The sequence below is a fragment of the Mytilus trossulus genome, chromosome 4 (assembly GCF_036588685.1).
Source record: "Mytilus trossulus isolate FHL-02 chromosome 4, PNRI_Mtr1.1.1.hap1, whole genome shotgun sequence".
NCBI classification, from domain to species: domain Eukaryota; kingdom Metazoa; phylum Mollusca; class Bivalvia; order Mytilida; family Mytilidae; genus Mytilus; species Mytilus trossulus.
In genome coordinates, this window is record NC_086376.1 from 57,622,381 (window position 1) to 57,636,800 (window position 14,420).

Consider the following 14,420-nt stretch of genomic DNA (forward strand, 5'->3'; position numbering starts at 1 on the left):
ATTTTAAAGTTGCTTCAATATTTCACATTTTATTGTACTTTTTTTTTTAAATGTTGCCTTTTTTAATCAATTAAAGACGTTTTTAATCAATTAAAATATTTGTTTTACAAGACCATAATAATGTTTCAGAGAATATAACACTTTTTCTGGAACATGTAAAATTGTGTTCCAGTAATATACACTATGTGTTCTGGATATTAACACATATTTCTGGAACACAGTCCGAGCGTTCCAGAAGTGTTACAAGGCTTAGAACGCGTAACGGCATACAATTTTGCTCACAAGGACATGTTCCAGATTCAAACACTAGGCGTTCAAGAAGTACACGCTATCCGTTCAAGAATAACACATAGCGTTCGAAAGATGCACACATGATGTTAAAAACTGGAACACGGAAGTTAATATCTAGAACACTGTTACGCGTTCCACATTCTAACACTAGGTGTTCAAGGAGTACACATTATCCGTTCAAAAATAACACACATAGCGTTCGAAAGATGCACACATAATGTTAAAAACTGGAACACCAATGTTAATATTGAGAACACCGTTACGCGTTCCAGAAGTGTTACAAAAGGGCGTTCAAAAAGTGTTCAGATTCTTAACACTTTTATTTACAGTGTAGGAAATAAACTTCTGTGCTGATTTATATCGATTCTTTGATTATATCTCCTCCAAAGCTGGTCAAAGCAAAAAAAAATGACCAATATGAAAATGATTTCACCAAAAAACTTTGTGAGCATGCTTCAAAGACTCATAACTGCTCCAAAAGTGATCTGATAGAATTTCAAGCATGTCAAGCCAATATTATCAAAATCTACTTTATTAGTCTTAATATGTCTAAATATTTAATAAGTCATAGTATTCAAAAGGTAATGCAAAATTCTTCCTTTTCATTTTTAAAAATTGAAAATAACAACTTCTTATTTTGGCCGCAAAAGGAAACTGGAAACGTCATTGTCAAGGACAAAGCTATAGAACCTTAAAAGTGATTGCAATATCTTTTCTAGACTTTTCATTTCTTGTCACAGTAAACAGTTTTACTTGGAATATTTCTTTATCCAACTTCTCCTCCGTCTTTATCTGAGGATGTTTCTTGAAACAGTGGTATTAAATTGCTGCAAATGGGTTTACTTGAAACATTCTGCGATTTTCTGATCCAAATTCGTTGGATGGGCAGCAATGGTTAATTCTAGGTCACAAAGTTGGGCAAAAAAAAGTTGATGATTTTGCAAATGATGTCATACTGCCTTACATAAAATTACATAGAAACGTGCTGGTTCTGGTAGAAGTCCAAGGGTTTGGAGTAGTTTTCTCTGCGAAGATGACAACGAAACGAATTTGTTCAAGATTCTTGCGGACAAAATTGCTTCTTAAGAGACTAATAAAAATGTGTATGTTACTCATGGTGAAAATATTCTTTGCACTTTCAATAAGGATACTTCATATCTACCCCTAGTAATCATGAAGAAGCAGATACACGAATGTTTGTCCATGTTCGGCATGATTCTGAAAAGTGTTGGAAAATGTAATTTTAATTAGTACTGAGACAGATGTAATAGTATCAAGAATAACTGCAATCGCAAAACTAGGTAGAACACATTGTGGATAGGTTATGGCAGGAATAAAGACTGTTGATGGCTTCCTGTACGTGACATATCAAATGCATTTGGTCCTTGTGTAGCGGTTCATCCTTTCGTCCATGCATTCAGTGGATGTGACACTATGTCGAATTGCCGTAGGGAAGGGAAGAGGTCAGCTTGGCTAACAATGGAAGGTTTTTCAGATGTAAAGGACGTTTTTGTTGGCCTAAGTATGAAGCGGGCACGATGTGAATTGTTTACCAGGAAGCAGCGGCATTGTGATGCAATTCCATATACAAGAGGTTATTTTCAAGAGCACATCAAAAGAAAAGTAAATGCAGGTATTTGGGCTCAGTCTGATTCATGTATTCGACAGGTACATGTACCAAGTCATGAACCTAGGGTTTGATGAAAGAAAGAATCAATGACAGTTGGAAACCGAAATGGACTTCTGTGACTGCCGTTGCATCCTCGTGTCAGGAACTTTTGAAAGGCAGAGGCAAACATTCAGCTGTGTTGTGGCTGTAAATGCTACCGTTCTGGCCTTCCTTGTACGGGTTGTTTAGGCAACTGTCAGATAATAATAAGATACGCAACCTATCTGTCAAACCAAACTTGGCATTTAAACATAACAAAGAGTTTCATCACTTGTTAACTTGATAGAATTTTTTTAAATATTTTAACCGTATTTGCCTAACCGGAAATCACTATTTTTCTTCATTTATGTGTTGTTTTGTCGTACATAGGAACTGTTTTTAACGTTTTGTCATAACTTACATTGGATTATAACTATAACACATCTTTCAAGGTTTACATCCCTGGTGAAGTTGCTTGAAAGTATAAAATTTGAAATTTTTGAAACTGGAAGTCACCTTTAATTTCATTGATGTATTGTCTAGTCTTAATTTATGAACTGTCATTTACTTTTTATCAATTCTAACATTGGATTTTACATAAAACACACCTTTCAAAGGATTATCGAATTATTGCTTATTTGTAATGACGCCATTTCCACAATGTGTGGTGGCTATCTTGAAAAAATGATTTTTTTTCTGGCCAGCAGCGGATTTTTTATAAGTATCATTTAGTCAACCTTTATACCAAATGTCATGCTTGTATCACGATTTGCACAATTATGTCCTTAATATCTGCCACTACCGGCGAAACACGGGATTCTACGGAACACTTAACGATTATTTTTTATACCGAATTGTTTGAAACATGACTAAAATTTTCCATCTTTCTGCATTGAAATTTGTGAACAGTTTTTAAGTTATTCTTTAGCACCCTTTCTGTATTATCGAGAACATTTTGACCCTGCTTTCCAAATGAAGTGCAGACCTTGATTTCATTCCATCATCCTGTTCAGACGTAAGAGCTTGGCATAGGGTAAAGACATACAGATTTTTACATTATCGGATTTATCCAAACGAGATAGTCAAAATATCCGATAATCTACTAGTAGTATATAAGTATCTGTTTCTCTCATGATTAACAAATACATTTTCCTTTTTAATAAACAGTAATCCCCTTTGAGTGCTTTCCACCAAGTTGTCAAATTTGTCAAACACCTGTTAGATCAAGTGAGTTGATAAAAGTTATGACCCTTGAGGATGTACTTAGGTGATATATAGAGAATAATACATGGCAAAATCCGTATCATATGTCGTATCATCCCGAGACATCAATATCAGCCCAAGGGCCCTTAGGCCCGAGGGATGATATTGGTCGAGGGTGATACGGCATGTGATACGGATTTTGCCATGTATTATACGCTTTATCATATATTTCAACAGAAGAGTATTATATTATATGAACTGTTTTCTGATCCATAGCACTCAGTCTGGGTTACATTCAGTTCTGCTTTTGTCTTGTTTCAAAGCCTTAACTAACTGTTCAATTATTTATACGAAGCATCTGGGTTACCTTAAAATCTTTTTTTTTTTTAAATATTTTGTTTATTATTGTATATATTTCAGTGTTTTATATCTTTTATAGTTGTATTTAGTGTGTCAAAGAATATGTTGTGGAAACTTGATGTTCGTGACGTCACATACAATACGAAAACTTGACGTTCGTGACGTTACATACTAAACAATGACGTCATTCAAAAAATTAACCTATTTTGAGGAAATTTTTTTTTAATAAAAAAAAAAACAAACAAAAAACTGACTATGTAAAAAAAAAAAAAAAAAAAAAAGGTATGCGATACGGGGTATGCGATACGGGTTTAGCTATGCGATACAGGGTAGGTGATACAGACTGGAAAAACGGACCTTTATTAGATATACAAAATAGCTGTATTTTGTACTAAATATATGATAAAAGGTAATATAGAATAATTGAAGAATTCAAAGTTGATACTTTAAGCTGGAAGATTATTAGTTAAGGATCAAAATAAGCTAAAAATAGTGATAGGTCATGGAGCTCCTTTTCAGGATATTTGATTTATAAAATATGGCGGGAAAAAGCTGACTCGGACTTTTTTTTATATATATATATATTAGACCGTTGGTTTTCTCGTATTTTTAGGGCCCTTTATAGCTTGCTGTTCGGTGTGAGCCAAGGCTCCGTGTTGCAGGCCGTACCTTGGCATATACTAATAAATGGTTTACTTTTATAAATAGTTTTTTGGATGGAGAGTTGTCTCATTGGTACTCATACCGCATCTTCCTATATCTTTTTACCCTATATTTGCATTGGTATTATTTAGGTCTCAAATCAAAAGAAAGCAAATCTTTAAGTCTTATGTTAAAAGATAAATAGGTGTTATTGGGCAACATACTTTATCTTGTATCGTATGGAAAAACACCAGAGTCCGAACATTTGACACTTATTCCAAAACCTCACCTAAGTACATCCTTAAACTTAGCCAATCATCTACTGAGTTCATCGGCAACCACGCGTAGATTTTTTTTTATATACAATGGGTCCCGGTGAGAAAGGGTTACATTACCAAAGAATTGGAGAAACATTTTTATTGCTCTAGACAGTATGTTGACCTGTATATTATGTAGTTGTTCGTGTCGTCAGGTTGCTATATCTCCTTGAAGAATACCATCAGCTCCTTTTAATCAATTGTAAAGAGGGCCAATTTGTCGGGAAATTTAGTGTGTCCTTATTACATAACAAACAACTTTTTAAAGAAAAAAATGTAACGTCGCTAAATTGTACCGATATACACAATGACGACAATGTTGACAATGTGTCTAGTGATGAAAATTCGGACTTGTTCTCTAAATTTGTGTTAAAACGAAGTATGTCTGATGAGATGATAAACTGATCGTAAACATAGAAAATACTGGTCGACTTATAATATTTAGTATGCACCGAAAGAAATACGAAGAACTCATTTATGGTGATCGCTATTACCGTAAATTTAATAAAGTTTTGACAGAAGATTTCAATGATGTTCGAAGTACGAATTTTATGAGTGACGAAGTGAACAAGGCAATACTGATGATGATTGAATATGCTAAAAATAAAAAAAAAACTGTAAATGATGTGTTAATAAATTTTTTGTGAGAATATTCACGGTGGGTATGGTTGTCCTGCGAGAGAACGTACTGTGCTGGTGGGTCCTGATTCTGTGCTGGTGGGTTTGTTTACATTGTATCAGAACGGCAATAAAACGACTGTTTTGTTGCTTAATTTTTCTCTTATGTGTCATAAGTACCATGCAAAGTATATTACAACAATACTATACTGCAAAAGTCGTGCAAGTTCGTTAAACTGAATTGTCCTGACGCTGTGCTGGTGATAAGAAAAACGGTCCTGGTTCTGTGCTCCTATGTCCTGGTTCTGTGCTTTTATATTTTAGTTAAAAGTGGCATATATTCAAGATCATTTATGCTGTACTGTTATTGACTATAATTAGCTGTTGTCTGCTTTCTTGAAATTGACATTGTCGTGAATCTGTTTACTGTTATTATGAGAGAAAAAATACCCCTATTTTTTTTATTTTTTTTAAATTAACTGTAATCTTATTAATTGGCCTGTTAATGGAATCCTTCTTACCCCCTTTTAAGATAAGAAAATATGTTTACGATTTTCGGGATTACGATCATTTTGCAAGATCACCAAAAATACGTTGTAGTTTATACAATACTTCTATAAAGTAGATGATGATGTGGTATGTTTGTTGTCAATGGACAAATTTCCATAAGGAACCAAAGGAAGTATGTGTTAACAACGATACGTCATCGTACGACCTTCAACAATAACCCATAAAATAAAAATGTAAAAGGTTTTACATAAAAATGGAGAGCAAAAATATAGAACAAAGGACTTTCTGAGCGTTTGAATCATGTCTTTAGCAGCTTAAAACACATTTATTTGTGAACAATTGAGTGCTGACTATAAGAATGACAATAGTATTGCGGGTTTGTTTGTTTGGTGTTTTTTTGGGGGTGGGGCTGGGGTGGGGAGGGCTGGGGATAAGTTAGAGCGAGGTTACAGTGAAAGCTTGGAATAGTTTCCCGTAAGATTTAAAAGTTGCATTGTAAAAGAAAAATGTATCTTATAGCTGTTAAGAATCACTTGCTGTTAGATTTTTCCAACATATTTTTTTGGGTCTAAACGGTTATAAGGTAAAAAAAAATTCTCGAAAGTTCGATAGAACACTACAAAAATCACTGTTTTATGAAAGGGCAGGCTAGAATGTGTCAGAGAATGAAGACGAGATAACCTAGAATACACTAACAAAATTAAGATTTCTTAGCTTTTTCATTTCAAAATAAATATTTTTGATAAAGAATTACGGGGGAGGAAGTGAACAATGTGTCCTTCATTTCTATATTTTAATATTTTTCATGAATAAAAATAAAATGTGCCTTGATTATAATTGAAAATGAGTAAATAGAAAAAATACCCAACTAAAATACACTTTTATTTTAATATTGGAAATATCACTAAGCTTTTAAGTTTTGTATGTCAAACACACCATCTCTGTAGTAATGACTCCTTACTAAGATATTTCACTCAAGTTCATTCATTTTTTTTCTGCATTTTTTTATATTGTGAATTCATAGAGTTATTATATTATAATGTAGCCTTAATTTATATTTTAAAAAAAATGAATCTAAAGCCAGATATATCAAACATTTTTGTTTCCATCTATCCGTTTTCAGGACTTTAACAATCAACAATAACACGCCTGGAAAATGCGTACTCGGCTGTCTAGAATTGACAATTTTTAGACACCACAGGCTCCTAAAAAAACAAGCCGGGGTGGGGGTTCAAAGATGCAAATTAAGTACTTATATAAATATTTTATCTTTTCGTGTACGGTTTATGACCCCTCCTATGGCCTGTCAATTCCGAAATGTGCAAACTGCAATAGTATCAAAACAGCACAGACAATGAGTAATAGAGATATAATTTTGTACATATATCGAGGGGAAACGTCTTGCATAGCATTATTATTTATGGTTCATTATTGTATTTAGTAGAAAAAGAGAATTTAGTGAAAATAAAATAACTATTTTTGTAGAGAATTCACAGACCTTTAAATTGTACAGAGATTTTTGATATGTTTAGCATGGGATCAACACAATGGTTCATTATCGAGTAAAAAAAATCAAAATGTCTATCTACCTTGCACATTTTAGAAAATTCAGATCAGATAACGAAACTGGGTCCAGCAACATTTATAAGCAATTTAAGATTGTGACCCTCACAGTTTCCATTCACCACAAATATTCTCGTTACAACGAATCATTTTAAATACAAAAATACGTGTTGCAGCCTTTTGTTTATGTATTAATGTATGTATACGGATAAAGTTATGAAAAGCAGCAGGGTCATCAGGGTGAGGAGTCCGTGTCATCTGAAATAAATGCTAAGCATAGATCTAGAAAGCGACAGATAATCATGACATTAAAAAAAAGTCTCTTCTTTTCGACTTTTTTCGAACAAATCGACACATAAAATGAATTATATAGTATTGTGGAATTTTTAACTTATTGTAGATACTATATATTGTTATCTGATATTGGACGAAGGTGTTGCCCTTTTATGTTATTATGTAATACAAGTTCAGATCATTTGAAAACACATATTAAACAGCCAAATGGATGCACAAGACCTAAAATAGGAGTTATAGATCCTGTTGGCAACAATTATCTGGCTAACTTTATTGATTTTGTAACATTTGTTTCAAATATGACCAAATTCTTATCCAAAATCACCAGCACCGTATCAGGACCCACCAGCACAATGACAGGACCCACCAGCACAGTATCAGGACATGAATAAATTGAGAAAATGCTAAATTTTCATAAATTGCAATGTTTTTTCACAAAATTGTTTTGTCGTGTGGATTGCGGTATAGAAAGCGGACTCAATGAGCATTTTTTTTTTTTTTCAGTTCGAGATTTTCTGAAAATGAGCATTATTGTGTTACGCTTACTGAAACAGTTTAGAGTGTCAATTTTTTAATGGTTTATATATGAACCCATAAGAAACGAAATTGAAAACTCTCAACTGTTTTCTTCCATTTTTTATGAGTGAAAACGTCAAAAACCATCATTTTCGTCTTTGTTTACATTTTTTCATTGATCACCAGCACCCGTCAGGACCGAATCACCAGCACAGTACGTTCTCTCGCAGGACAACCATACCCACCGTGATATTAGTACGAATCTGTAAAGTAGAGTGTATGAAAGTTTGTTATCATTCGGAATACCTTATGACTTAGTAGAATTGACTGAAGTCTCATAAACAGTGTTTCATATCGATGAATATCAACGATTTTAATCTCGAATTTGCATGGTGGAATGGAATACAACCCCAAACGAACAATTGATTTAAGACATTTATCTTTTAATTTGTATTCTGTGTAGGTTTCGGAAATAAGTTGAATGAGTGAGCTGCATGTGAGATAAGAGTGAGGTGCCTGATAGTATAAGGACTTGATGTTTTTAATATTGCAGATGTAAATTGATGTAGATGATAAATAATATATGTGCAGTAAAATTTTATCAAGAGAAAAAAAGAGCACATAACTACTAATTCATGATGGTTTAGAAGAAAGGGTTCGAATCTCGCTCAGAATATTTGCATTTTTTGTGTTGTTATATTAAATTTCAATGTTTTTATCATATTTTTTCGGATGTTTGCTTAATTCATAGAGTCATTCTGGTTCATTTTGACTATATATAATTTACTAGTTTATCATTTTACATGTATTAAAGAAAAAAATAATGTATCGCTCATTGTGTGCATTCCTATGACTGTCCATACTCTTGACTTACTTTCTATTCATGTGTTTACATTTATTACATATATATATTCAAGGAACAACTGCCGTCAAACTGATGTAGGTGCCTGTACATAACCAATTACACGAGAATTGATTCTATAGCAATGAAGCCCAAATGTTGCGGGTGTAATATACACATAACTTAAAATAAGGCCATTTTATACAAGTTTCAAAACAACACAAACAATTTGAAAAAAAAAATTAACATGGTATTTGTCACCGGGGAAAGAGGGGTGACTTGTCGGGTGTGTAACTAGAGCCTGACTGAATTGCCTCTTGTTACTGAAACTGTGTGATGCACCTAATCACACAATGAACGATTGCTGTGAATAGCAATGAAAACTCTGACACTGAAACTCTGATGAAACCTAACTACTGAGACTTTGGAACTAGCGATGAATAAACCAATAATTCAGCATGGAATACTTATACTTTTATTACAGATGGACTGTGTTCAGTGTAAAGTCCTGAGTCCAAATCTTGCTAATCCAAATTTTAAGCAAGTATTTATACACAATTGAATTGACGTGTATAGACATAACCATAAACAATAAATTATTGTAGACAATGATAGTACAGATTCAGAAACTAACAGTGATAATGGAGATGAACCAAACAATGTTATTGATGATACGTTTCATGAGGTTGAGAAACTATTACATAACAGGAATACAAGAGAAATACAGTATTTTCTTATGAAATGGAAAGATGGTTGCAAACGGACATGGGAACCAAAACAGAATATATAGGAGAGGGCTTGATACAAGAATATTTTACAAGGAAAACTATAAGAAAGGAAGGAGGAGAAAACAGAGGATATATTTTACGAGGCCATAGGTGAAAACAAATTACTGTATAAATTTCAATGGAATAACACAGATAAAGCTTTAAAGGCGAAAAACTCACTTACATTCAAATAATCTGGATTGTACCCCAGTTTCGAATCTGCGCAGTGGATCGTTTTCAAAAAAAAATTATTTGACCCTGTGATTTACATATTTTTTTCTAATTTCAGAAATTTGATAGGCAAATTGTGATGTGAAGTCAAACCTAATAAAATGCATCAGTGTTTTGTTGTCAGTAGTGCTAGAGTACGGCCGTGCTCATTCGACAAATCATCATTTTTTTTAAATTTTAGCAACAGAGTGTCCTGAGAAACTAGAATCCATTCCAATGTTATAGTTATGTATGATGAAGTTAAGTGTTCAGTGAAATGTTACCGAGAGCCAAAGTGGAGCAGTTTAGAGCGTATTATGTTTAATTTATTTCTTTTTGTAGGATTTAGAACACAGATATTAAACATTTTTCTAGATTACATTATATGATGGAGATTGCAGAACATGCGTTTGCAAGAAGTGAGCATGTAATGAATCGTTCATTTTCATGTTTTATATTTGAATTTTATATTATTACATATGTCTATTAATATGAAAATGTATTGGTACTTTGACTTTTCTGTTGCACTAAAGCACCTGGTTTACTTGATTTTTCATTATTGGAAAACTGCATCGATCAGTACTATTTTAGAAACTCGCATATTAGTGTGAAGTGTTAATATCCCTCTTCATATGCAAAAGGACAATATTAATAAAAAGCATATTTGCAAACAAGCAATACATCAGTACCTACCCGTAACAAATGTATAACATACACCCTTTGCAATTTTGGAAGTTTCTTATTGAATATCTGCTATTATGACCGTACATATATATATTTTTTTTTTTTTTTTAACATGTATTTTATGGGCAATTTACATTATATTTTATCATACTTATCTTCATTCTTTAAACATGTATGTATATAATTATTATTCTTATTTTATCTGTTCAGATGATGTTTAAAATTCAAGCTTTGGGACAAAGCTTAGTGAGGTTGTGGAAGAGTTGTTATAGTAAAATTATGAATTGCCAAAGACAAATGTCCAGGGGAGATAATTTGTAATCTTTACATGCCGGGAGAAATGTCTTTTGTTGAAAAAGCAATGATTATAGAGTTAAATCGAAAGCTAAATAACATAGACATGAAACCTTATTTTCTACTTTATTATTCTGTAAGTTGTGTTTTTATATTTTGTATATATGTCATATTAAATATCCTTTATTAAATATACTTTGTTATTTGCAGTATACCTCATATTCAAATGGTGGAGTGCTTAATTGCTTTGTTTTTTATTGGGTTCTTTTTGTATTTTTTTGTATTTTTTTTTTATATTGACATTTCTCCGCACAAACTACTAATGCCTCATGTTTGTCAGCTTTTCAAACTGAAGATACACTTACCGGGTGCACTTGAGTCAATTTCAACATAGCATTCATTGAATAATAATACATTGCTACTATTTTGTAATATTGTTTATAATAATATTGTCTGTATCATATGCCCTCCTGGGGCCCTAATTTGGTAAATAAAAATATTCTATTCTATTCTATAGATTGCATTTTAAGTTCATAAATTAGGTTTTGGAAAGCGACACTTGTCCGCAGGATTTCAGTTTGTTTACAAAATTGTTTGAACATTTGAATTGACTTATATTTAAATTGAATTTAGTTAATTTTATTGTATTACACACATACACGGAACTCGTGACAGATGTACATGTTTGTTGCTAAGCAACATGGGTATCATGCTTTATTTTAATATTTTGCAAAAAGGGTAAATACTGTTGAAGCATTATGCAAGGTTATTTTACATACCAATTTTTCATAAATATGATTTTATGCGATTAAATATTAAGATAGTATGGCAAAGATTTTATTAATTTTAAAAGTTTATTGTTTCCATAGTAACAAATTATTATACAAAACATTTGAAATTAAGTCTTTTTAGTTGAAATGATTCGGTTTATTTAACATATTGTATAATGTATTAAAAAGTTTGAAAGTTTTGTAAAGCTGTTTCACTTGATAAAAAAAGAGTTTGGGCAAGTTTTATTTGATAAGTTAAAATTTGCATAGAGTTATGTTCCTTGATTTAGTTCATTTGTGAAATTCTAAATTTATTATCAAGTGAGATTGCTATTTTATTGTGTTATAATTGAGCAGCACTTTGATTACTGATTTCAACAAATAAACGTCTTCATTTACCAGAACTTTCTCTTGTTTTACACAAGGCGCTAAAAGTCATCAGACGCAGCAGAAGTCAGTACGCCATATGTAACAAATGCACTCAACAGCAATTTTGTCGCCAATTCACAAACATTTCTACATTGGCTAGAGGTAAAGGGGGGGGGGGGGTGAGATCTCATAAACATGTTTAACCCCGCCGCATTTTTGCGCCTGTCCCAAGTCGGGAGCCTCTGACCTTTGTTAGTCTTGTATCATTTTTAACTTTAGTTTCTTGTGTACAATTTGGAGTTTAGTATGGCGTTCATTATCACTGAACTACGGTATATAGTTGTTTAGGGGCCAGCTGAAGGACGCCTCTGGGTGCGTGAATTTCTCGCTACATTGAGGACCTGTTGGTGACCTTCTGCTGTTGCTTTTCTATGGTCGGTTTGTTGTCTCTTTGACACATTCCCCATTTCCATTCTCAATTTTAGATACTAGTACTGAAATTTTTACCACCGTCCCTACACCGGTACCTAAGTCATCAGAAAATAAAACAACACAACAGAACAAATCAATTCCACTACAAATCGTGATCGTAGGTAAACATCAAGAAGCTGATGCATCTGTATCACAGCGAAGAGCCGATTTGTTAAAATGCCAGAAAATGCATAACATGTGTAAGTAACACATGTTGATCTATGACCAACTGGTGTAAGATGTTCTCCGGTTAAAATATATACATGTATTATCTATATTATCTTATAGACGACAAAACCTTAAAAGACCAGGACAAATACAGATAAACATATATTACGGATTACAAATGTGTCGAGGTTTGTGATTGGATAACAACACAGAGATGTCCGTGTATATTCAGAAAACTGCCGGGGTATATATGACGTTTTTATCCCCAATTGGAGCCTCAAAAACGTCATCATAACACCGGTTACTATGTGACGTAGTCAAAAGCTATCAGATTGTCAGAGGCTCACAGAGGGAAAATAATGACGTGATTCAATAATACATGTTTGATACAAAAACACGCAATTTACACTTTTAATACTTAAATTTAATGTTAAAAGTGTTATTATAGATTATTACATACACGATAAAATTATGATCATAGCAAATTAGATATCCTTCGCGTAAGCCAAACATATTAGGGTTTTCAACTTATATATGTGCCTTCGGCTCAGGGGATATAAACTCTAAGCCGGGAATGTCACAGTATATACCCTGTCTGAGACCTGAATAACATATAATATTCAGAATGAGAAAAACACAATTTGAATTTGTTCGATATTATTTGGCTCCCTGACAAGTTACATGGTATGGTACCTTGCTAGTCCAGCCCTGGCCTCAGTGACTCTTTTTTTTTTTTTTTTTTTTTTGTCACTGATCCCCTAAAGAAGGAACCCACCATGCCAAGCAACCCCATCACGCTAAAGATACGCACCATAAAAAAGAAGAGGGCCACTCGAAAGATACGCAACATAAAAAAGAAGAGGATCGCCAGAAAGAAACGCATATTTATAAACGCATAAAGGAGATAAACCCCATTCAACTAAAGAAAATCATCATTTGAGTAAGAGACATCCTGTCAAAGGGCACAAAGAAGACCACCACACTAAAGAAACGCTTAGGACGAAGGAACATCCAACTAAGGAAACGCATGGTTCGAAGGAACATTCCACTATGGAAACGCATGGTTCGAAGGAACATCCCACTAAGGAAACGCATGGTTCGAAAGAACATCCAACTAAGGAAACGCATGGCTCGACAGTACATCCCTCTAAAGAAACACACCATGCGAAAGCAGCTCACCACCCAGCAAAACAAAAGCATGACCAAAAGGAGAAGGACTCGAAAGCAGTTACAGAACAGTCAAAGGAGGAGCATGATAAAACACATCATGATAAGGATATCCCGAAAGACTCCCATCATGAAAAAGAAAAACCGAAAGGAGTCCACCATGCTAAAGCTGCACATCCTTCAAAAGATGTTCATCATAAAGATAAAGAATCAAACCACCCAAAAGAAGCGCACCATCCTAAGGCAGCTCACAACCCCAAAGCAGCAGACAAATCAACAGAGAAACATCATACAAATGGTGCACATCACCCAAAACATCCCGTTAAACAGGATAAAGACATATCAGAAGCATCATAATGATTCGTTTATTGATTTATTTATGACTAGCATCACTTACGTTTTTTTTATTTATTTTAATACTAGTAAGTCAATTGTATAGCTACATTATTTGCCTTTTATGTCATACGTGAACGATATATGTATGAACGCCATTGCTTAAGATTGGTAGAGCAACTGGATTTTTTAATTTTGTTTAATTACAGAATTAGAATATTATTGTTTTATCGGAAAGAGGTAGGGCCAATTTGTCGGGAATTTTTTTCATTCGATAAGATAGGTAAATCATGTTTTTAATAGCTTGATAGATGCTAATTATAGTACATGAAAATACGTCACATCATCTATTTTCATACCTTGAACAGGTATTCCTACAAACAC

General features: G+C 33.3%; 1 protein-coding gene across 1 annotated transcript; it reads left to right on the plus strand.

Annotated features, from left to right (window-relative positions):
• The first annotated feature begins 13,586 nt into the window (after positions 1–13,586).
• Positions 13,587–14,060, plus strand: LOC134716690 (histidine-rich protein PFHRP-II-like). The gene has a single exon (XM_063579696.1). It carries the CDS (start codon positions 13,587–13,589, stop codon positions 14,058–14,060), a length of 474 nt encoding a protein of 157 aa, XP_063435766.1.
• Positions 14,061–14,420: the final 360 nt, after the last annotated feature.